Source organism: Sebastes fasciatus, chromosome 19 (assembly GCF_043250625.1).
Source record: "Sebastes fasciatus isolate fSebFas1 chromosome 19, fSebFas1.pri, whole genome shotgun sequence".
Classification (NCBI taxonomy): Eukaryota; Metazoa; Chordata; class Actinopteri; order Perciformes; family Sebastidae; genus Sebastes; species Sebastes fasciatus.
Window position 1 is genome coordinate 13,978,038 of NC_133813.1, and position 23,822 is coordinate 14,001,859.

General features: G+C 39.8%; 3 protein-coding genes across 4 annotated transcripts; 1 reads left to right on the forward strand and 2 right to left on the reverse strand.

Moving 5' to 3' along the window:
- Window positions 1–171: 171 nt before the first annotated feature.
- atp5fa1 (ATP synthase F1 subunit alpha) lies at window positions 172–6,429 on the forward strand. The gene is made up of 11 exons (XM_074618738.1): window positions 172–330; window positions 2,219–2,294; window positions 2,408–2,577; window positions 3,247–3,420; window positions 3,575–3,741; window positions 3,957–4,257; window positions 4,401–4,625; window positions 4,705–4,812; window positions 4,901–5,045; window positions 5,151–5,301; window positions 6,204–6,429. Exons 1-11 carry the CDS (start codon window positions 271–273, stop codon window positions 6,280–6,282), a joined length of 1,656 nt encoding a protein of 551 aa, XP_074474839.1. The 5' UTR covers window positions 172–270; the 3' UTR covers window positions 6,283–6,429.
- A 2,066-nt stretch (window positions 6,430–8,495) lies between these two features.
- hwa (huluwa) lies at window positions 8,496–11,243 on the reverse strand. Of its 2 annotated transcripts, XM_074618740.1 has the most exons (4): window positions 11,112–11,243; window positions 10,412–11,018; window positions 9,027–9,222; window positions 8,496–8,810 (listed from the first exon to the last, which is right to left on the reverse strand). In XM_074618740.1, the coding sequence occupies exons 2-4, from the start codon at window positions 10,946–10,948 to the stop codon at window positions 8,644–8,646; spliced, it is 900 nt and encodes a 299-aa protein (XP_074474841.1). In that variant the 5' UTR covers window positions 10,949–11,018; window positions 11,112–11,243; the 3' UTR covers window positions 8,496–8,643. The 2 variants fall into 2 exon arrangements, with proteins under 2 accessions (XP_074474841.1, XP_074474840.1); XM_074618739.1 differs by lacking the exon at window positions 11,112–11,243 and having other exon boundaries at window positions 10,412–11,091.
- A 2,671-nt stretch (window positions 11,244–13,914) lies between these two features.
- LOC141757862 (dnaJ homolog subfamily B member 5) lies at window positions 13,915–20,350 on the reverse strand. The gene is made up of 4 exons (XM_074618741.1): window positions 17,494–20,350; window positions 16,498–16,756; window positions 15,649–16,196; window positions 13,915–14,758 (listed from the first exon to the last, which is right to left on the reverse strand). The coding sequence occupies exons 1-4, from the start codon at window positions 17,899–17,901 to the stop codon at window positions 14,525–14,527; spliced, it is 1,449 nt and encodes a 482-aa protein (XP_074474842.1). The 5' UTR covers window positions 17,902–20,350; the 3' UTR covers window positions 13,915–14,524.
- Between the last annotated feature and the right edge of the window lie 3,472 nt (window positions 20,351–23,822).

Here is a 23,822-nt window from a genome sequence, read left to right on the forward strand (position 1 = left end):
AATATACACACCATTATATATTTATATATATATATAGTCACCAAAAAAAATTGGTGGTAATTGATATTGGTATATATATATACACACCATTATATTTTGTAAAAAGACAATTAAAAAAACAATAATAAAAATAAAAACAATAAGTAGTTTACTTTGAAGTGCTTCCGGGTCACTGTGACCTTTCTACATCATCGGTTGCCGTGTCCGCCGCCATCCTCCTTCTCTCTCTCGGCTCCGGGAGCAGGACAACAGACCCAGGACACCACAGACATGCTGTCAGTACGCGTCGCAGCGGCTCTTGCCCGCACTCTGCCTCGACGGGCTGGACTTGTAAGCAACTCTAACTACTTTTGGTGTTTATATTCATGTCGAAAAATGACGCATTTACTCCGATAAGAAGTCATGGCGGTGCTGTCTGTCTTTGCACCGGAGGACACCGGGCCCTTCACTCCGCCTGTCTCTGAACTTCAGCAGCTGACAGACAGCAACGCACCAGCTAGTACTGTGCGTTATAAAGGCTGATTAGACTACACAGTTAATCCCTGAGCTATGTGTTAATGCAAAAGCTTAAGTGCAGTAATGATGAATGTAAAGTTGTATTGAAGGTCAGGTTTGTCTTACTTTAGCTTTCTTACTAGCTTTCATTGCAAAATGCATTATGTCAGGTCTAAACATGGTTGTTTCCAAGGGGAGACATTTGGATGGATATTATACTTTTTCTGTGATTGTTGAGGACTGTCCTGTGACCCTGCAGCTTGTATGACCTGCAGGGGCCCTTCTCAAATGTACACCCTGTAGACTCATGTTGTAGATAGATAAATAGATAAATAGATAAATAGATAAATAGATAGATAGATAAATAGATAAATAGATAGATAGATAGTAACTTTATTGATCCTGAGGGAAATTCAAGTTTCCAGCATCCAGTTCCATAGTGCAAAACATGTTAGTAAAAAGGCAGTAAAAAAGTTAGTAGTGCAAAGTACAAAAAAATATACCAGATATAAAAATACAAGGAGATGAAGAAAACTGTTAAAACTGAATATAGTGCAGGGTGACAGCTTTGATACAGGACTATTAAAAAAGTGAATATAGTGCAGAAGAGACTGTTATAAATGAGTATAGTGCAGGGTAACTCCAGTAGCTTAGTCTATGAAAGGGCACTGTGTGCATTATTATCTGTCCTGCAGAATGTCCTAATAAAGGTTTTAGTTGCTAATAGTAATTTACAATGAAGTGTGAGTTGATAATGCCTCCTATCAACTCCTGGATTTGTGCCTCTCATGTACTAATATTATATATGCATATGTTTCTCCTTCTTCTGAAAAACCCAGAAAGTGTTTCCAAAATCCCCAAAGACTGTTCTACCAATCTGGATGAAAAAATATTCTGTCTGCTGCATGATAAGATTTATAACCTGTTTTTTTTAAGTTGCAGCTCTGTTTTCTATCCAGATAGGACATAGTGTCCTAATAAATATTAATTGGGTTAGTTTTCTTAGCACTATGACGAGTCACTGGGAAAGTCTATTAGTATTCTTTATTTTGTTATATTTTCTTCTCATCTCTTTGCTGTGTTTTGATAATAATGCAATTAAATTCAACAGCACAACTCAGCAAGTAATGCATTAAGAAATGTGTAAAGAAAAGAATGCAGAAATAAGTCAATTTGAGGAAATGAATAAGGGGTGAAATACAAAGGGGAAATCGTGCAGAAAAACATAAATAAATACAATAAATATAAAATAAATAATAAATGCAACAATAGATACATAAATTAAATAATTAATACAAATAAATGCATAAATAAATAAAAGAATATTAAACAGAAGAGTAAATAAATAAATAAGGGATTTAATACAAAGATATACAAATAAAGAAGCAAATTGAAGCAGAAATATCAATTTCTGTCATATTTTATCGCTTAACTAACCGCTACAATCATTTTTAATATTATTTTTGCTGCATTTCATGACTTATTTATTCATTTATTTTTGATTTTGGCAGGTTGCGTCCCCCCATACATCATAACCTTTATGACAGGAAGACTTATTGCAGGGCTGTTGCATTAGTTTGAACTGGATGTACCTAATATATTTGCGACTCATTTTATATTTGATTTTGCTGATTTTAAACGAGTGATTAAATTGAAAATGCTCCACTTATTTGGTTTGTATAAAATTGATTTCTGTACTTGTACCCATTGTCTTGTTTTAAAGGTATCGAAGAACGTTGCTGCAGCATGTGTAGGAGTCAACAATATACACACCGCCCGTCCATGGCTGCAGAAAACAGGTGAGTGTTTCAGGAAACCTGTATTGGCCTTCTGCGTGAGTTTAAAATAAATAAATTAATACCCAACAGTGTTTCCAAAGTTGTTAATTAGTGCATCTTTACTAACATTAAAGGCACAGCCGAGGTGTCCTCCATTCTGGAGGAGAAGATCATGGGAGCTGACATCAGAGCTGACCTGGAGGAGACTGGTCGCGTGCTGTCCATCGGTGACGGTATTGCCAGAGTGTACGGTCTGAGGAACGTGCAGGCTGAGGAGATGGTGGAGTTCTCCTCCGGTCTGAAGGTAAGACTGATGATGTTTTTTTCTTGCGATTAATTTGCACACTAATATATTTTTTTGAACTGTTGTCATGAATACTTTCACTTTAAAGAGGCGAAAAAGAGACAATTCTGTTCGGAACAAGGCCGATTTTCTGAGCTTTCGCACTGTGAATAAAGGCATCAACCAATCACATTGTGCGGAATGGACATATTCAAGACATACACTAAGGCACAACAACACGGAGGCTCCGTAGTCCGAACCGCAAACTTTATTACTCCTTTCAACCTTGACAAAGGCAGCGCAGGCTGATCCACTCCTTCCATTCTTACCTTTCACAATAAAAGCGCTAGACATATTAGACTGCGTAATGGACCGTACAGACGCCGAGTCAAAAAAACTTGTGGAAACCGGCAGCTGTGCCGCTTTCATCCTTTTATCCAAGGTGCTTGGGAGGTTGCGCTACTGGCGGAGCCTACCGTTACTAAGCAACCAAAACCTGCACGCTGCAATGACGACAGTGAAGTTGAGGTAATTTAGCAAAGTCAAAACAAAGATAAATGGATTTCCAGCACCGTTAATCCCTCACAGTAACTTAGCTTGGGCTACAAAAAAGGCAGACGCTGCTTTGCATTTCACTTTAACCAGCCTCTAAATAATTTGTAAGTAACAGTTGTTTCCTCTCTTATCCAGGGCATGTCTCTGAACTTGGAGCCTGACAATGTTGGTGTTGTGGTGTTTGGTAACGACAAGCTGATCAAGGAAGGCGACATTGTCAAGAGAACAGGTGCTATTGTAGATGTACCTGTTGGTTTAGAGCTCCTGGGCCGCGTCGTTGATGCTCTGGGAAATGCTATCGATGGAAAGGTAAATGATGATGATAATAATAATAATAATAATCAGTATTTCTATCGTTAACACAAAGTGCTTTACTTAAACACAATTAATCACATTATTTACAAGATAGCACCACCAGTTGCACTAGTTGATAGTACTTTTTGATCCACTATTTTCCCTACAGGGCCCCCTTGGCTCCAGCATCCGCAGGCGTGTGGGTCTGAAGGCCCCAGGTATCATCCCCCGTATCTCTGTGAGGGAGCCAATGCAGACTGGCATCAAAGCCGTGGACAGTTTGGTCCCCATCGGCCGTGGACAGCGTGAGCTCATCATTGGTGACAGGCAGACTGGGTGAGAGGATTCTCCTCAAAGTGAATACTTGAACACAGGGCAGCATTTGATGTTATTCCTACTGGTGCCATTGAAATGCTGTTACAGCAGTGGAAGTGCTGACAAGGGGCGGCAAATATACAGTATTGCAATACATCATGATAACGGTTGTCGGGCAGAAGTTTGAATATTAACACATGAGCACAAGAACTTAGTCTTTTAAATTTGTGTTGCAGCAAAACCGCAATTGCCATCGACACAATCATCAACCAGAAGCGCTTCAACGAAGGAACCGACGAGAAGAAGAAGCTGTACTGCATCTACGTCGCTATCGGCCAGAAGAGATCCACGGTGGCTCAGCTGGTGAAGAGGCTGACCGATGCCGACGCCATGAAGTACACCATCGTGGTGTCTGCCACCGCCTCTGATGCCGCTCCGCTGCAGTACCTGGCTCCCTACTCCGGCTGCTCCATGGGAGAGTACTTCAGAGACAACGGCAAGCACGCCCTCATCATCTACGACGATCTGTCCAAGCAGGTGAGTTTCATTTAATCGGATTGTTTAACACAGAGAAAGCCAGTTACGTGACCTGACGTTGGTTTCTGCATGATGACGCTGCTACATGTACAGTATATATATACATCAGATAAACAACAACCTTGTGTGTTTTCTTTCTGCAGGCTGTCGCCTACCGTCAGATGTCCCTGCTGCTCCGTCGTCCCCCGGGTCGTGAGGCTTACCCAGGAGACGTCTTCTACTTGCATTCCCGTCTGCTCGAGAGAGCCGCTAAGATGAACGACAACTTTGGCGGCGGCTCCCTCACAGCCCTTCCTGTTATCGAGACACAGGCCGGTGACGTGTCGGCCTACATTCCAACTAATGTCATCTCCATCACAGACGGACAGGTGACTGTGCGACTCGTTGACTTGCTTCATCCCAAGTTATGAATGAACCCAGTTATTAAACGCTACTTTCTCTTCTCAGATCTTCTTGGAGACTGAGCTGTTCTACAAAGGTATTCGTCCTGCCATCAACGTCGGTCTGTCTGTGTCACGTGTCGGATCTGCCGCCCAGACCAAGGCCATGAAGCAGGTTAGCCTTTCTTGTAATCACCCGTCTCACAGCTTTTATCACAATGAATGTCTTTGATTCTGACTCCTTGATTTCTGCCCATCACCAGGTGGCTGGTACCATGAAGCTGGAGCTGGCCCAGTACCGTGAGGTGGCTGCCTTCGCTCAGTTTGGTTCTGATCTGGACGCTGCCACTCAGCAGCTGCTGAACCGTGGTGTTCGTCTGACCGAGCTCCTCAAACAGGGACAGTACTGTGAGTATTTACGTTAAATTCCCCCCTCAGTAGGCATCTCTCTCAGAAAATGTATCCATTCTACAGTTTCCTTATGTATTGTGATTGTATGCTTTCACGTTTCAGGTCCAATGGCTATTGAAGAACAGGTAACAGTCATTTATGCAGGTGTGAGGGGACACCTGGACAAGATGGAGCCTAGCAAGATCACCAGGTTCGAGAAGGCCTTCCTGCAGCATGTCCTGAGCCAGCACCAAGACCTGCTGGGGGCTATTAGGTAAGTTAAAGAGCTTCTTGACTAGGGTTGGGTACCGAAGCCTATTTGACCACTGATCTACCGGACCGAATGGCAACGCGGATTTTGGTGCCTCATTTCAGTGCCACTTAAATGCCTGAGCCCCATCTGGCTCTCCGAAACGAACATTACAAGCAACAGAAGCGTTGCCGCACATCAGGTGCCATCGCTAGTTAACAACATTGCACTCGCTTGCAGCGACAGCAGGTAGCGTTCAGTCATCTTGTAGCTATCTTAAAGTTCAAACATGGTTAAAATGCCTAAAGCTAAAAGGTCTAAAAGTGAGACTGTATTTCACTCGAAAGTAAAAATATAGATGTAATCATTTCCTTAATTCACATGTTTTTATCTAATGGAATATTCTGCTTCAGCCCATATCTGTTGGCGTTTAGCCTTTCAAAAACAACATTTTGACTGTGTTTGCTCTCTGTCTTGCCGCACACAAAAGGGTTGAGAGGGTTTTCTGTAATTAGTAATTAGTCAGGAGACGTGTCGTATTTCGTCGGAGGAAGCAAATATGATAATATTTCTGCAAAAGAGTTGCTGAAGTTTGAATTTGGAGTTCCTAGAGTACCAAATTATTTTGCTGTTATTAGTACTCTAAATGTTATCCAGTGTTAAATTATTGTAGTTAGGTTAGGTGTTATTTATTATGTGAATTTTGTATTTATTTCATATTTATAATAATTGATATCTTGGAAAAAAACAAACAAACGTAGTTTTGTGCATTATTATTATTTTTTATATCGGTTCAGGCAGGTTTTATAAGCATCGTTTTAGCACCGGTATCGGAAGAAAAACAAATGATACCCAACCCTATTCTGACCAACAGCATTATAATGTACGTTCTATACGTTTTGTAACCGATCTCTTCTTGATTGCAGGACTGATGGCCAAATCTCTGAAGCATCTGATGCTACACTCAAGAAATTAGTGTTGGATTTCCTCTCCAGCTTTGAGTAAAGGGATGCTTCTTGTTCTGGTTGTTTTCATGTTCACATAGTGCAACGTCAGTTATACTTTCTATGAACTTACAAAAAACAAAAGTGGCACTTGATCTTTAATGTACAGATATCTCATAACAGAGAATAAAGTATTCCAACTAGTTGACTCGATCGCCTCTTTTTGTGTTCGGAGCGCTGTTGTTGGGTCACTTCCTGTTTACCTTGATGGGGCAACTATTATGTTGTCACAATTTACAGGTTCAACTGATCCTATAACAGTAGAAATGCTGATCTAGTGCACAGCCACACCTCTAGACTATTTGTTTCTTAAAATCCTGCCTCTCATTTGTTGAGCAGAGCAATTAAGAAGCAGATGTGCGCTGCTGTTTCAGTTGGTGTCTTTTCTGCCTTTGATGAAAGCAATGTAGATCATCAGATCCTATTCCTTTATGATGATTGTAACTCTGCATTCTTTGCCTTTAACATCATTATTAAAGTGCTAATCTATGAAATCATCCTTGAAATCTTCAAAGTAACTTGTTTTTATATGCAGCATGAGAGTGCAGCATGTGCACAGTTTGAGAGCTGGTGACTTAATTCTCTTATTTGTCTTTACCAATTGATTTACATAATGGACTGAAATGTAGGAATGGCTGCAGTACTGCATGACGATAGAGATGACGAGCCTTTGGGTCATTATACTTGGCTAATCCCACAGATCAGTCACATTTAGGTGACGCATGTAACTGATGGAGTGACTCACCATCTTTAAGTGGGTTCTCTCCCATCCTCTCCCGAGGTTGCTATAAGTTGCTTTTATGGCTCAAAACTCTTCCACGTTCCAATTTGTGAGTTGTGATGGTCAACAAATCAAAGGAAGACTGTCTTAGTGTTTTTTTTTATTATTTTAAAATGGCTTGTCTAAGGCATCCTGATTCTTACTTTTTCTCTATATTGTATTTATGACAAGCAACCATCAAGCATTAAATCAGGTTACCTCTCTTAATACGCCACAAGCCTACAGTAAAGGTTCAATATCATCAGTTATCTACTTTACAGATACGATTAATCGATTGTCAACTATTAAATTTATCGCCAACTATTTTGATAGATGATTAATCAGTTTGAGTAGTTTAAGAAAAAGAAAAGTCAAAATTCTGATTCCAGCTTCTTGAATATGAATATTTTCTGGTTTCTTTACTCCTCTATGACAGTAAACTGAAAATCTTTGATTTGTGAACAAAACAAGACATTTGAGGACGTCATCTTGGGCTTTGGGAAACACTGATCCACATATTTTTCATCATTTTCTGACATACTATAAACCAAACAGCTAATCGACAATGAAAGTGGTAGTTGCAGCCCCGAATCTACTTGCATCTTTGTCTGTTTATACCGTGTATTTTACAGGGTAGAAATGTAATGCAGAAGCTTAAACCCACCAAACACTGAAACGACAGTATCCTCTGCTGGTGAGGAGTAGCACATGGCAGGTGTCTAAATAAAAAAAGAAATCCTATTAAGATGTATTGATTAACTTATGAATATGTTTGATGGTAGAGGCCAGTACCAACAGGCAGTTTAAAAAAAAAAAAAAAAGTAATATTGCTTGAACCTAGGGGTGTTGCGATATACTTTTATTAACGATAACCGTGATATTTAAAATTTAAATTGATATGTTAACAGTATAATAGTAAATAATCCGGGTCCTCTTAAATCATTTTATATTTACAGTTATGGTTACAGACTCTCTTTCCACCTCCCTATACTCGTATTTTCAGTGTAATAAATTTGCCAATAAAGAGAGAAAATGCACAATAAACAAAGTTAAAGATGAATTTGACTGATAGCATTTTGTTTTTTTCAAATTTTCAATAGATATCACAATAATATCGTGAATTCTTGTGGCCACGATAACCGTGAAGTGAAAATTATATTTTGACAGCCCTAGTTGAACCCCATAAATGTTTTTTTTCTATTCTCTGTAATTTGCATGAAGAAGCACTTAATTCTAAATTAGTCTTTATTACTCAGAGTGAATCAAAACATTTAAATCAATAGCAGTGAATATAAATCTTAGTGTGAATGTTTATGAAATCTGGCTGAACAGCCCTGTTAACATGAAATGGTGACTAATTTAGATTTACACAAGTGAAGAAGTAAATATTTCCTAATAACTAAAGTGAAGGCGTATATAGTCAATATTTCAAAACTTGAACAATTTCATTGGCAGAGTGACATTCTTATCAAAAAACAGGTGTTCACTTAGTGATTATTAGTGAGATAAACTGAAGACTAAAACATTTAATTTAAATAAAATAAATAATTAATTAATTAAATAAATAAACATTAAAAAGATCCCACTGACAGCTGGAACATGTTACACCCAGTACTGTTTGGTGTGCACTGCAGGTCTGTGGTGTTTCTGTTTGGGTACATTGTTCTGTCTGACGTAGCAGGGGTCGTAATAATCCCACTCCAGGGCTGAAGCCAGGACGCCGTTGGACAGACCGTCACTGTCTGCTGACAGGATCCGCAGGGAGACACCTGAACACAAACCATGTCAACATTTTCTTTATATAATATTGCAGCTACATACTACATAAGTGTACTTGACTAGATCTGTTTTTTTTTATTAATCCAGTGCTATAATAACAAATGTAAGTGTGCATGAATGTCTAACGTGGACATTTCCAGAATTATTTGCCTACAAAGAAGCAGATGAAAATGATTTGCAGAAGTCTGAAGGAGACTGAAGTTTACCTGCACTTGCACCAAAGTCGCTGTCCAGTCCAGGACCCACTGCAGACGTGTTGAGATAGGACGCCTCTGAAGGCTGGTTGGTGAAGTCGCACTCCATGTCCACTTTGTCAAACACAAGCACCGCAACACCTGGATCCACATCTGTTTGCATCCCGTAAGTACTGCTCCGATGAAGATGACCCACATGTTCTGTCTCCTGTTGTGAACAAAATAATTTTTTTTTAGACCTCACACTTTGAAATTGAAGTTTAGGCTTCATACTGGAGGTTAGATATTTTGTTTTTTGTTATTTTTAAAGTAATAATCGGACAATTTTGTACAGGTGTCTTGCTGATTATCGTAATATGATATTGACTTAAGCTGCAAGTTAATGAAAGCTTTTACATTTCCTGTTGTTGTTTTTTGTAATTAGTATTTTATTGATTTTTTACATGAACATTTTCACATTTTCGTCAACAAATCAAATAACTCCTATATGGAAAATAATAAATATAAAATAATAATAACAATATCTACAAAATCATAACATACAAATCAAATACAAAATAAATAAAATAAAATAAATAAATAAAATAAAATAAAATAAAATAAAAGACACAAATCAAATACATATCCTCATATACTGAGAACATATAGCCTCGGACAGAACTCAAAGTTGTTTTTTCCTGCTGCTGTTGTTGTGTAAAGCAGTGGTTCCCAACCTGGGGATCCCGGATTCACGGGTGGTCGCGGGCCTTCTTGATTTCAAGGAGTGTAAGACCACTTTTTAAAATATACAATTTGCCCACATCTCAGCATTTCATTCATTTCTGTCAAGAAAACTAAATTAAATTGTTATTTTTAAAGTTTGGATTATTATATAAAATAGCACAGCCTCGTCCCGCATTAGAAAAGAACAATGGCCAAGCGACAGGGAGAAGAAAACACTGAATTTATAAAAAAAATATGATTGATTGTTAAAACTAAAAAAATACAGTGAATTGTATTAAAAGTTTCTAAAAAAAATACCAGGAAATCTCATCTCTGATGTGATATTCTCAGGAAATAATCTGCTCAAAATTCCTCCAAATCTCTAATTTTTACACAAACTTCCTGCAATATACGCTAGGCCTGTATTTATTTATTCTCTATAATTTCACTTAAAACTGTTTTGTTGATTTTTTTAATATGGAGCCCAGCAGTTAATTTTTGCCCCAGGACCCTCAAGTATATTAATCCGGCCATGCTGTTTGAATACAATTAACAAGAATTGTGCATCACTGGCCTGCAGCATTGACAAAATGTGAATATTTTTGTGTTATGCATGTTTAGGTTGTGTTTCCTGCATATGTTCTTGTTCCCTGGACTCACTACCTGGTTCTGTTGAGTTATTGTGGACCACTCACCCATGGAGAGTTTGGCGGAACTAGGTTCACTCTGGTTTCAGCATCTGAATCACTGCTCTGCGGTAAAACCGGTGCGCTTTTGCACCACCCAGAGCGCAGGTCGAGTCTCGGAGAGGAGGAGGAGGCAACCCGGATGGTGCTCGGTGCCCTCAGGTACCCTGATCCGGTGGCACCATCTGGCCTCAGGAGCCGGATCCTGTGATCCAGCTCGTCCCTGGATGAAGCCCTGGAGGAGGTGACAGGATGGTGCAGGACAGGCTCAGACAGAGACATGTAGGCTCTCCTCCTGTCTCCGTCCTGCAGCGAGGGGAAAACCACGTCTGACCCCCTCCTGACCTCTCTCTGCAGTCCTGCGTCCTCCTCCCTCTTGTTGCCCCTCTTCTTGGACAGGATCAGGAACTTGTAGCCCAGGAACAGGCAGTTGAGCAGGAGCAGGATGACCACACAGGGGATCAGCAACAGGACCACTAAAGTCAGGCTGGTCACTGGATAACCCTCAGTCACACCGGATGGTGTGCTCTGACTTATCCCAGACATTTCATCCCAGAGGACATGGATGGGAGGATTTTGGAGAATTGCTGATCTCAGTTGAGATTTCACCTCGTCTCTGCAGAGCACACAAGTGCACAGGTGAGTCAATCAATGTGGACTATACTTTGTGTTTTTTGATCTAATAGCAACATGCCAGCCTGATCCTCACATGCACACTGTCTCCTAGTGGATGTGTTGTCTTTCACCTCCCTTGTCTTCATCATGTTAGACTCAGTCAGTGTTAACAAAGCAAAGGCTTGATCTGAGACACACTATGCATGCAACTATAGGTGCACTCAGCTGGCAGCCACATATAGATTACAGATCAACAGGTGTGTCCTATTATGTGCAGGATGTTTGGTGATGTAGTTGCAGCCAATCACCGCTGGATGGCAGCATGTGGCCAGACTCTTACAGCCCTGCAGTGGTGATAAGAGCCTTTTTTAGCAAGTTAGAAAGCAACTATGCCATTCACCATGCTCATACTTATGGAGGATGGAACCTGCCAAAATACAATAAAATAAATAAATGACTCAATTAATAAATAAATAAATAAATATGTCTCTAAATGTAGCAAAAATAAATAATATTAAAAATAAATTTAGCCATTAATTAATTGATAAAATGTGACATAAATTGATATTTCTGTTATAATTTGCTCTTTTAGTTATCTATTTATCTTTGTGTTAATTCCTTTATTTATTTATTTATTTATGCATTTATTTATTTTTATTAATTTTAAAATGTATTTAAGCTGCAATCAATCAAACTTTATTTATAGCACCTTTCAAACATGTCAAATGCAATTCAAAGTGCTGTACAGACAATTGACAAAAATGTAGAGTGTTAAAAATGGATTTAAAGACTAATGCACACCAAAACAACCAATATAAAAGTTCATTGAATAAGAAGGCAATAAAAGATGTCTATTGAAGATAATAAAAGATAAATACAATACAAGGAAATAAAAATAACAATAAAAATAAATAAATAAAAATTATGAAACTACACAAAATAAGGAGATTGTATTAAAATAATGAAATTTAATAAAAATAAAATAGAATAAAAGAGATAATGATGATCAGGAATGAAATGTTGATTAAACAAAATAGAGTATAATAAATACCATAATGTTGATGATAAATAAAATAAGTATAAACAATAAAACCATAAAAAAAGCAGTGGAGCAAATATGATTAAAAAAGTTATTTTTTATAAAACGGTCACTATATCCTGACAGTAGTGCATGAGAGAGGTAATCTGAAAAAAATCATGTGCCTCTGTGTCCTCTGGTGCTCCTAATGGCATCTGTAGGATTTCACAGACCGGAGGAAAACAACCAATCTGAATCAAATATGAATCAATATTCTGTTACTTTAATGCCTATTTCTCTCCTCAAATGTTTTCAGAAACATCTTGTAGTGTACTGTTTAGCTGTAAAATGAGAAAGTTTGTGACCTGGCAGCCATGTTGAGATCTGTTGAGGAAATACCAAGCACCGCCCACCAGCCGCAGCAAAGCCAATAGGAACGCTCTCTCTCTCTGAAATGACCTGTGATTGGTCAAAGTCTCCCATCACAGGCTAGATTTTTTTAAAGCCTGAAAACAGAGCCATGAGGAGGTGCCGAAGTCTAGTTTTGTACTTGAATTACAATATGCTGAAAGGTTATTATGGAATTTTTGCCCAATGATGCCAAAAACTTCTGCCTACTGAAGCTTTAATACATTTAATGACATATTTATTAATTTATTACTTTATTTTTGGCAGCTTCCGTCTTCCATACAGTTTGAAATCTACAGAGTGTAATTCAACTTTGGGCTCTTTTGTTATTTTTATCACACAAAAACACATTGTTGGAAAGCCTATTTTCTGGCCGATCAACTGATGCTAGTGTTAGCTCTCAGAAGTTTTGTTGGTAGCTAGCATGAGTCCAAAATGTGTCTGCTCTCTCTCGGACGGTTGGGACAGTCTTGTAGTTCCTACCTTCTTACAAATTAACAAAAAGCAGTCGAGATCAAGACAAACACTTTTCCTAATTGAATAAGACCCACTGAGTAAATGTTTACTCAAGTGGCAGCCAGTCCCTTTTTGCCAAATTCAATATCTCAGTAATTTATGAAAATATCATATTTTTTACAAATGTTCTCTTTTCATGATATTGTAAATAGGCTATAAAGTGTTTAAATTTAGATTTAAAGGTCCCATATCATGCTCATTTCCAGGTTCATATACTTGTATTTTGTGTTTAGAACATGATTACATGCTGTGAAAACCCTTTATTTTCCTCACACTGTGTGCCTGAAGTATGCCTGTATTTACCCTCTTTCTGAAACGCTCCGTTTTAGCGCATTTCAACGGAATTGCAACGGAATTGCGTTGCTAGGCAGCAGCTTGGGTTCATGTTAACTTCCTGTAAGCTGATGTCATTCACATACACTGCAACTGGAAATAAACACATTTAGCATGTTTATGTTTAAAACTGTGAAATGGTTTATATATTGTATATTTGTGACATCACAAATGGACAGAAATCCTGACGGCTTGTTTCAAAGTTACAGTTTCTGAATACGGGCTGTCTGTATTTCTCCGTGGATTGAGCATTTCGATACTTTCAAAGTATTTATATAGCACTTAAACCTGCTTTATAATAATAATAAAAAACCTCACTTTTTACAATATGGGACCTTTTTTGAGCACAGAACAAGGTGTCCCAACTGTCCATGGTAGGCAGAATTTAAGGAAGATGCACTCCTTGTACATTTAACAAAATTGCTTTCGCGTTTGGGATGGACTCTAAAAAAATGTGATAAATTGTTAGCAGACACCTGTATCTGTTCATGGTTCAAATTATTGTCATTACTGTTCAAATAGTCTGTGAGTAATGGAGGGTTATTTGGTGTTGGTCCCCTACAATGTACATGTTTATCACAAAGAAGAGAAGTCAAAGTATGTTTTTTTTTTCTTTATTTTTCATGCTTTCCAAACATGGCAGGTAATAAATACATCAGCTGCTGGCTCGTCGCAGAATATAATACAAACATTTCAAATAATTCAATAGAACATTTGACAGATGAATCTCTCTTAGAGACAATATTGTTGCATTTTGTACACAAAGTAGATCCTTGTACACAAGTAAAATTTGCTATTGTAATAAATCAATGCAAAAGATCAGTCATATGAGCACCATATAACTATGAGAAAGTTGTTTCTTCACACTACCATTAAGGTTTAAGAAAGTCTATACAGACTTGAATAGCACACTGATAACTTGCTGTAGGTTTGCAAGTATAACAGTACAGATAACCTTTTCATTCAAGAGAAAGGCAATGGACGCCCTCAGATACTAAAGACGCCATTCATCAGCTCTGAAACTCTCTGCTCAGGTGGCATTATGGTTGTTGTGCGTCATGCCTGCAGAAAAGTCGTCTCCTCGCCGAACTACAACCCGCTTAAGCTTGCCATTTCCAACCACAATAAGAGGTTGTGATTGGTTGTGATATTAGCACCTTGGGCAAGGCTGTGTTTGTGAATTGATAACAACATACACACATGGTGAAGCTGTGTCAGTCAGAAAAGGCAGGCTAGCACTGGGCCAGGCTGTGCTTGATGATCTCGCGGGACTGTGGCGGGATCCTGTCGGGGAAGAGCACCTGGAACTCCACCACCAAGTCGCCACGTTGGGACGGGCTCTTGGGCATGGGCAGACCTTCGCCACGAAGCCGCCGCACGGCACCTGGTTTGATAACATCGCTGCATGGTAGAGGCATCATCCGGTTGTCGAGTGTTGGGACGTTAACTGTGCAGCCGCAGAGAGCCTGGAGAAGAAAAAGGAAGAAAAAGATTAGTTCTGTGGACCAGTTATAAATAGAACAAGTTCCATAATGCTTCCGGTGTGGCTTATGACTGGAATTAGGCACACTTGAAAAAATCAATTAAATGCCCGATCTTTTAAAAGTGTCAAGCTACATAACAGATAAATATGGAGCGTCTGTCTTTCTGTGTTATGCAACAAAAACCGGTGTTACAGACGTTATATTCGCCGCTCTATTTACAGGCCGTGTGTGGGAGTTAAGTGCTTCAGTGACTGAAGATGGAGGGAGCTCTTTGAAATGCCACTCTGTGTGACTGCTACCCTGCTAATCTGTGTGTGGGCTGCTAGAAGTGGGAGCCAGAGACGGGGCGAGCCAGAAAAGCTCGTAGAGGTCTGCAGCACACACATAGTGGCTGAGAGGGAAGAGTGAAGTGTGATTCGTGGGGGCTGTCAGCGCCGAGGCTATATTTAGCTGCTGCTTTCTCTCGCTCTACAGGGGCTGATGAGGTAACGGAGGCGTTGGCAGGCTGCTGCTGCTGTTCTGTTAGCGGGGGTCTGTCAGCTCATTGTAATCTGGGGGTCTCAGATGTTCCAACAGAACGCCATGTTCCCTCCTATACACTATAAGCAAAGATATCCCTGAATTTGGCAGATTTCATACCTTCCGGCTCATTGATGCCTTTCAGTAATCGATTCTCTCTGGTATGACAGAGAATGCATCATTCTCGTTATGTAAAGGATAATAAGTGGTGGGTGGATGTTGGCGTTTCTCTGAGTAGGTGTAAGCTGCTGGCAATTACATAGTATATCTACTTATAGCCCCACCATATGTTTCATAATAGATATGATGGCCTCTGTGGGAGACCTTTAACGTAGTAAATGCACCAAACTCACCTCCTTGAGGGTGATCTTGGCGGTGAAGACGATGTTGGAGCCGTCCCTCTTGTACTGCGTGTGCTCCTGGTCCCTGAGAATGAAGGTGACGTCCGCCGGGGTGTTGTCGGGCGTCTCGTCTCCCTCCCTGGGGAAGGTGATCTTGGTCCCCGCTTTCCAGCCTTTCTTCACCACCACGTTCAGCACCTTCTCCTCGGAGCGCAGGCTTCGGCTGTCCGGGTTGAGGCGGCTGCGGGTGATTTTGACGTGCTTGGTGCAGCCCTGCATCACATCCTCCAGGGTCACCAGCAGGTCGTGCACCACCTCGTCGCCCTGCAGCCGCCGCTGGCCCCTCCGCAAGCCGCCCTCGGAGAACCCGCCCACGTGGCTGAAGGGGAAGCGCCTGAAGGGGTTGAAGAGGTCTTCTTCGACGTCGGCGTCGTTGCCGGAGAAGATGTCAAAGTGGTCGGAGCCGTGGAAGAAGGAGGAGAAGGTGGCGTGGGGGTCGGTGTGGAAGTTATTGCGGAAAGCGTTGCCTTGGCCCGCCATTGACATACCATTTTTAAGACCTATAAAAACAAAGAAAACAGAAAGAGTTCATTAAAATGCATTCAAATCTGCTGCTTATTCTAATATTGGTGCTTCTTCATGCAAATTCTCCCTCTAGAAGGTTTACTAAACATCAGCTATTTAGGAGTTTTCAGGAAAACTCTACATTGCTGAATAATTTATCAACCCCACAGCTGTCTAAGCTGCAAATGTTGATCTAGTTTAATAGTGCACATCAGTATTTAGCCTTAATGAAGGCATGAATAGTTAATGCACCAGCCTATCCTACAGGAATTAACCAGATCAGTCAGTTCCTCTCACCTTCTTCTCCAAACTGGTCATAGATGCTCCTCTTTTTGGGGTCAGTCAGGATCTCGTAGGCCTCTGCGATCTCTTTGAACTTGTCTTCTGCGTCCGCGTCGCTGTTCTTGTCCGGGTGGAACTTGAGAGCCATCTTCCTGTAGGCCTTCTTGATCTCGTCTTCGTTGGAGTCGGAGGAGACGCCCAGGACTTTGTAGAAGTCCTTGCCGGTGGGTTTGATGGCCAGGCAGGGCGTTTCCTGCTCAGACTTGGCGCTATCCTGTAGAGACAAGAACAATAAAAAACCTGGTCAAAGAATGTACTTTTTTTTTTTTTGCATATGGCAATGGTGCATGCTGCAAGAAGGCTGATGATGAATAACTAATGAGCATGCAAATTTAAATATTCACCCCCCTAGAATACAAAACAGGATGGCTCATGTATTGGCCATCCTGCTGCACATCAATATCTATATTAATATGCAGAAAATCAGCCCCCCAGGGGAAAACACCCGTAGGCTATCTCAGTGCTGCTGTGCAGCAGCTTATGTATTTTATAAGCTGGTGCACAAGTCGTGAGGGGGAAACGATTTCCCCCCCAACGACCCAGAGTCTCTGCAGCTGATTGGCTGAATGGGAATCAGCGACTCTTGGCATTTTGAATGAACCCACAGCAACAGCAGATTGTCTACTATTATATTATAAATTATTCTAGCAGTATGTGGTATTTAATCATTTGAGTATTTAATGATTTAACAAAGGACAGAACAAGTAAAAAAAAATGTATGTATATATATTTGTATTTTATAAAAATATATATATATATACTATATAATATAATATTTTACATTATTCTAGCAGTATGTGGTATTTAATAATTTGAGTATTTGATGATTTAACAAAGGACAGAACAAGTATAAAAAAAAAGAAAAAAAAAAGAATATATATATATATAAAATAAAAATACAAATAAATACAAACATAAATAAAACATAAATAAATATAAAAGTGTACTTACAGCTGATGATGCTGATCCGGAGCTGTCCCCTCTGTGCATAACTCGCACTTTGCACTTGACATTAACATTCTTGTGCTTAACACCGAACTGAGTCCAGATGAGAACCATGGTGCTGCTGGTGCTGGTAGGTAGAGTAGAGTAGAGTGAAGTAGAGTAGAGAGTAGTGAGTGTTGTTGGGCTACTAGTCGCTGTCCTGGTGCTGAAACTGCTCCGGTTGCTCCTTGCTGCTGCTGCTGCTACTGTCTGTTGTCTTGCTGCTCTCCGGTTCTCTGTTAAATAGCACCGCGGCAGCTCCTCTACTATCCTCTCTCTCTCCTCCTCCCACGCAGCGTGACCGAGCTTTCCCCGGGTCCGCCCATTTCCTCGATGCGCATCAGGGGATGCCGGTGTCCTCGCTGAGAAGCTCATTGGTGCTCCATGCGGATGTTACAGCCTCTCTCTCCATCTTGAGACTCGCTTCCGGAGATCTTGAAGGCAGAGCCGAAAAGGCAGTCACGACACAGACTGAAGAGAGAGAAGAAACCAGACATGATGCAGCTCTAATATTATATCCTGCAGAGTAGACAAACAGTCACCTGCTCAGTGATGGAGCCCCTTGTCCTCAAATGACTCCTTAGGTCCATTTCCTACATCTGAACTTGCATATTGTGCACCCTCAGCCTGGAATTTGCTCCAAAATGACCTACAAATCAAGGAGCTGGTATCATTAAACATTTTTAAATCTCAAATGAAGGCTTTAGAAACAGACTCTATGGCATGCCAATGTTTTTAGCCCCCTTGTTGTACAGCTGACTCACAGAAAAGTTCCTTTTTGTCCCCCGTTTGTCTTTAGATAGTTCTTTTTTAATGCAAATTTGAGTGCTTTTAGTGTTTGTGAATTGTATTTGGTCTCTATTTGTGTCTGCAACTTTGTGTTCTTGCTGCTGACCGTCTTGGCCAGGTCTTGTCCAAAATAAGTCAGAGAGAGAATGTGTTTTTTAGGTGATGCAGTCGTGTTGCTTCTCGTATTTCAGCGAAGATGCAATGAGGAAAGTGTGTGAAATTTAGGAACTTATGAAATTGTACGCATTTTTATGAATTCCACATTTTGTTGTACCTTTTATTTATTTGTAGTCCGCCATGTTTCTCTGCCATGTTTCTACAGTAGCCTAGAACAGACAAACCAAACACTGGCTCTAGAGAGAGCCTTTCACGTTTTTACGTTACCTGAAGGCCACCGTAGTTCTCCGACACACTTGTGAAACTGCTGTAACGTGAGCCGGAGAGTGCAAAACCGTGGTACCGCCAGCCGCCATCTAACTTCCGTTGCTCCTAAAGTGGTGTTATTATGGTACGGATGGCCTCTGAGCGAGGTGAACGGCGTTACCACAGTTTTGCACTCGGCGGCTCACGTTACCGCAGTCTTGGAAAGGGAGGAAATAGTGGAGGGGTACTCAGTTGGTTGCATTATGCAACCACACCACTAGCTGCCGCCAAATCCTTCGCACTATACCTTTAAAGTATCAAAAGTAAAAGTGGTCATTCTGCTGATAAATAGCCCAGTAACTGATATATTATTACGTATGACATTGTTAGATTGTTAATAGGGATGTATCAGATGTGTAAGTAACGTTTCACAAGATAAGTCTGAGGGCTGAGATTAATTATGTTGTAGGAAAGAATGACAAAACAAAGAAAAGTTCTGCTTTACTATTTGAGAGAGAAGAATTTTGTCTTTGGTAGAACTGCTATTGACTCATGCCTGGTTTCACTAGTATTTTATAAGCTTTTCACAGTTTTTTTTAGTGTGAAATCTTAATCTGACCAGTAACTGTCAATTAAATGTAGTGGAGTCAAATTAACATTTCCCTCTGAAATGTAGTGGAATAGAAGTATATATTAGTAACAAAATGAAATACTCAAGAAAAGTACAAGTACCTCCAAAGTATTGTACTTAACAACCACTGAATAGCACAGCAAAAGATAAGACCTTGATGCATTGTATTTCCACTTCCCTAATATAAATAAGGGGTGGTGTTGAAAATAAAAGTGTTCCTCATAATTAAGCATAATCCAAAACAAAAGTGCAGCAAATAACAACTTTAAAAGTTTCCATTGATTGACACTCTAAATGTGTTCGAATTTAAATTGGAGCCAAACTGTTCTCACTGAAAATGTCAAAAAGCTTTGCACAGGCTGTATTTATTGTCCATTAGATTGTGCAGGTGTGCATGTAACTGCGTCCGCCCCCGTAGTTCTGCATAGCAATTATGTTTAGTGCCACAGACAATGAATGCGAGCCAAATGCAAATGAGCCAGTTAATAGCCAACAGCGGTGGAAAGAAGGGCAGCTTCGCGTTATGTAATTGGAATGTGTTAAAAACCTTGTGCTGTTTGGTGAGTGTTCACACATCTTGCTCCTGTGAAAAATCAAGATATCACCTTAAAATCGTGTTGACTGACAGGAGGACTGACTGGAGGCTGATTGCCTTGCCAGAAACAATAACTAACATTTTCGGAGTCCATAATAATACGAGATTGTACAGAAATGATTGGGGTAGGGAGATGGGTTGAACCTTATATTTGACTTTTTTTTAAAAGCTAATAACTTGGCCCTGTTTTAAAGTAAAATATGTTAATGGAACAATGCTCTTTACAAAGCGCGAATAACACTCTAGGGGCGGAATTAGCAATTGGCAAAAACATAACAAATTTTCTTCCTGTTGGCAGAACATTGAACAATTCAACAGCTACTAAATGAACAGTTACCACTGAATAAGTGAGCAGGGCCTCAGCCATCAGTAGAATAGGTTGGGTTGTTATATCATAGGATAACACTTTATGATACATTGAACTTTACCGGAGTTCTGTTATGATGCAGAATGAAGTGAAGTGAACTGTTGGTATATAGATAATGTTTAATCCCTATTAGTTATTAAGATTGTTCTACTAGCAGTTATACGGTATAGTTCAATGTATCCTCATACAACGGTTCGTAGGATTTCTTACGAAAAGTTATTCCTCATTTTTTGTATGTTTTCCTACGATACTATGTCCAGCAACATGTGTCAATTTCTGCCCCAGTGTTTTCAAAATAAAACTACTTAGTTAGGTTTACCAAAAGATCAACTTGGTTAGATTTAGGCAACAAAACTACTTTGTTAGGTTTAGGAAAAAACTGCATGGTTGGCCTTAAAAATACAACATTTGTAAAGTGAAAATGAAACTGAACGGGACCCGAAAGAACAGCTAATTGTAACGTTATGAACGGGTCACGAACAGCGGTCTCCTTGATGAAAGCCTTGTGTTTGTTGGACCCATCCACCTCCCCACCCTTAGTGTGTCTTTTCTCTCTTTAACTACGTCACCACATTCCCGGCGCCCTTTCTCGCAGCGTTTACTGTTGCTGCGGATGGGTTTACATTATAGTTAATGGAACGCCGCCGGTGGAACATTGACAAAGGCCATGACAAAGCCTCAGTATTTGACGCCCTTGAAATGAGAATGGGCTGGAAAGTCCGGTATTTTTTGACCCACCCATCCACCCCGACCACTTCCCTACGTGGCATTTGTCGCTCTTTAAACTTCCTGGTTCACGATTACATGGATTATATATGAATAGATTACGTGGGATATATACATATGTATATATCCCACGTAATCTATTCATATAATATATATATATATATATATATATAGTTATATAGTTATATGGTTGGCCTTAAAAATACATGTAATAGTTATAACTACGAAACGTAATGCACTGTAATTCATATGAATTACAGTGCATTACGTTTCGTAGTTATATATATATATATATATGAATTACAGTGCATTAAGTTTCGTAGTTATAACCATGAACGATGTCCATGGTGCACACAAAACGCATTTTTTGGACTTAAATAATTTGATGCCTTTTTTTCAGTAAAACTCACAAGAAAACGATGGAATAAGATATAATTTAGGGCAAGTAAAAAAAACAACAACAACTATAGACCCTTCCCAGTGCTCCCAAAACCAACAGAAAACCCTCCTTTCAGCCAAAGAAAAATTACATAATCCCTCCCCTTTTTTTTACCCCCCCTCCCCCCCTAATAATTTATGTACAGTCCCTAACGAGGAAGACACTTTGTAAAGATAAGAGAAGAAATTTTGGAAAGTCTTTTTTATCGGGGCTCCTGTGATCAAACAAATCTAAAAATATCTCACAGACCCACATTGACTACTCATCACTACACATGAAAGCCACGCTTTTGATGAAATGAAGTCATCTACTTGAATGCCGCTTGAAAAGGAGTGTCAAAAATATTTCTATTTAGAGATCATACTACCAGGATTATGACACAGAGTGGAATCTACAGCCGGCAGTGTAGCCATCACAGGGAGCGTACATACATGGTGTGCTTCCTCCTCTGTGATGCTTCACACATCCAATAGATGATGGAGTTTCCTGGGGATTCTCCTTTCGTCTTACAGGAAACGGCAGACAAATTTGGTTTGAACATGTTGAGCCCGGAGCGTCATGCAGGAGATAGCAGCTCTTACATACTATTCACAGATTGAGCGAGCTAGAGAGTGAATCACAACAGCCTCTTTCACAGCGCTCATTCTCTCCCTGCCCACGGGAACAGTCTGTGTGTTTGGCCTGATTTTCACACATTCACGCTGTCTCCCTCTCGTAGAAACACATCTACAAAGTTGCCTGTCAGTCTCAGAGAAAATTATACCAATTAAAGTGGCGAGCAGCACCGACACTGTTATTGTTAGGCGGCGAGATGGTGGGCCGCTGACATGCAGCCTACTGTTCTCTTGGTGTTGCTTGGTCTTCTCACATACTCAGTAGTAGATGCAATGAACAGCCACTATCGCTGTGCAGCTGACATTATCGGTGGTTATGCTAATACTCAAATGAATATTTATGAGTGCTTTTAACTATAATTATACAGTGCTATGGGCAGACTTTAACACATTATAAGTGTATTTATAAAGCATTATGGGCTTCATAGAAACATGTTTTCTTTTCTTTTATGTGGAACATAATGTGGCAGGTTATATACATGTTGCTGTCAATCACTGAGAGTATAATTGTCCCAAACCTGTGCACACAGAGTGGGCGGAACATTATATATTTAAGATCAGTGTTGTATGAATTGTGTAAAATGTTAGAGGAACCGAAACTTTAGTATGATCAATAAATTGTGGTAGTGAGCAAGAGCAATCTTTTTTTAAAATAATATGGAACACAAGTCAGTAGGATATTCCCCTTATTGTCTGCTTATCCCGATGCATACTATGCCCATATATACAACAGCAACAGGGAGGTGTGAAAACACAAATCCATTCAAATTAAGATACTGAATGAAGAAATAAAGGAGGTCAGTGAATTCAACTTTTTAGTGCTTTTGGATCCGGAGCTCAGATTTGATATGAAAACGGTTAAGATCAACCTTAATTGTTTCAAATTAATCAGGCATTACATACCCACTCAATTTCGTTTCCTCAAATTAGTTTTAAAATGTGTTAACAGTCCAGCCCCAGAGCCTTTTTTGCCCCCAGATATATCCAAAGACAAGATAGTAATAGAGAAACTATAGGAGCATGGTGAATGGCAACTGTAAAATACCACATCGTAGAACTACATTTGGACAATCAGCTTTCTCCATAAAGGGCTGTCAACTCTGGAACACATTGAAATCAGATTAATTCCAGATATAAAGTGCTGGCTAAAAGAAAAACAGAGCTGTATCCATTTTTAACAAATTGTACTGTAAATAACCAAGGTGTATTGGTGTATACTGTAGTGCATTGTGGTAGACTATGTGTATTGTATGATATGTATTTTATTGTATTTCCATATTTGCAGTGTATTGTGGTTTTATCATATAGAACGCTGTATATGTTAATTACAATGTAAAGCCCAACTAGGGACAAGAGTTGAAAACTAGCTCTAAACTCTCAGTCAGTCACTCATCAGTTTCATGCCCTGCATTGGAACTATGTTAAATTGAATCGTCCCTATCAAATCAAAATCAAATACATGCAGACTCACCTACATGGATGCATGCATGCCAACTAAAAGAAATATAAATAAGTAAATAAATGAAAAGCCTCCAGAAAGAGACAAGCTTTAGCCATGATTTTAGGAAGTTTAGGAAGTTCCAAGCAGACCTATGTATTAAATATATGGATTTTTAGCCTTGTGAGTGGCATGACTTTAGGGATGACAGTGTCGGTCTGTCACTCAGACCGAAATATCCCAACAACTATTGGAGTGATTGCCGTGAAATTTGGTGCAGATATTCACGGAGCCCAGAGGATACTGATTTTTGTGATCCCCTGTTTTTTCATCG

What these genes read in the sequence shown, in the direction of transcription:
- atp5fa1 (XM_074618738.1), top strand. Translation starts at nt 271, where the DNA reads ATGCTGTCAGTACGCGTCGCAGCGGCTCTTGCCCGCACTCTGCCTCGA. An exon ending in ACGACGATCTGTCCAAGCAG is followed by an intron (nt 4,258 to 4,400) that starts GTGAGTTTCATT and finishes TTCTTTCTGCAG; the next exon opens with GCTGTCGCCTACCGTCAGAT. An exon ending in TCTCCATCACAGACGGACAG is followed by an intron (nt 4,626 to 4,704) that starts GTGACTGTGCGA and finishes TTCTCTTCTCAG; the next exon opens with ATCTTCTTGGAGACTGAGCT.
- hwa (XM_074618740.1), bottom strand. Translation starts at nt 10,948, where the DNA reads ATGTCTGGGATAAGTCAGAGCACACCATCCGGTGTGACTGAGGGTTAT. An exon ending in TTCCGCCAAACTCTCCATGG is followed by an intron (nt 9,223 to 10,411) that starts GTGAGTGGTCCA and finishes TGTTCACAACAG; the next exon opens with GAGACAGAACATGTGGGTCA. An exon ending in CGACTTTGGTGCAAGTGCAG is followed by an intron (nt 8,811 to 9,026) that starts GTAAACTTCAGT and finishes GTTTGTGTTCAG; the next exon opens with GTGTCTCCCTGCGGATCCTG.
- LOC141757862 (XM_074618741.1), bottom strand. Translation starts at nt 17,901, where the DNA reads ATGAGCTTCTCAGCGAGGACACCGGCATCCCCTGATGCGCATCGAGGA. An exon ending in CCGGATCAGCATCATCAGCT is followed by an intron (nt 16,757 to 17,493) that starts GTAAGTACACTT and finishes TTGTCTCTACAG; the next exon opens with GATAGCGCCAAGTCTGAGCA. An exon ending in CCAAGATCACCCTCAAGGAG is followed by an intron (nt 14,759 to 15,648) that starts GTGAGTTTGGTG and finishes TTTCTTCTCCAG; the next exon opens with GCTCTCTGCGGCTGCACAGT.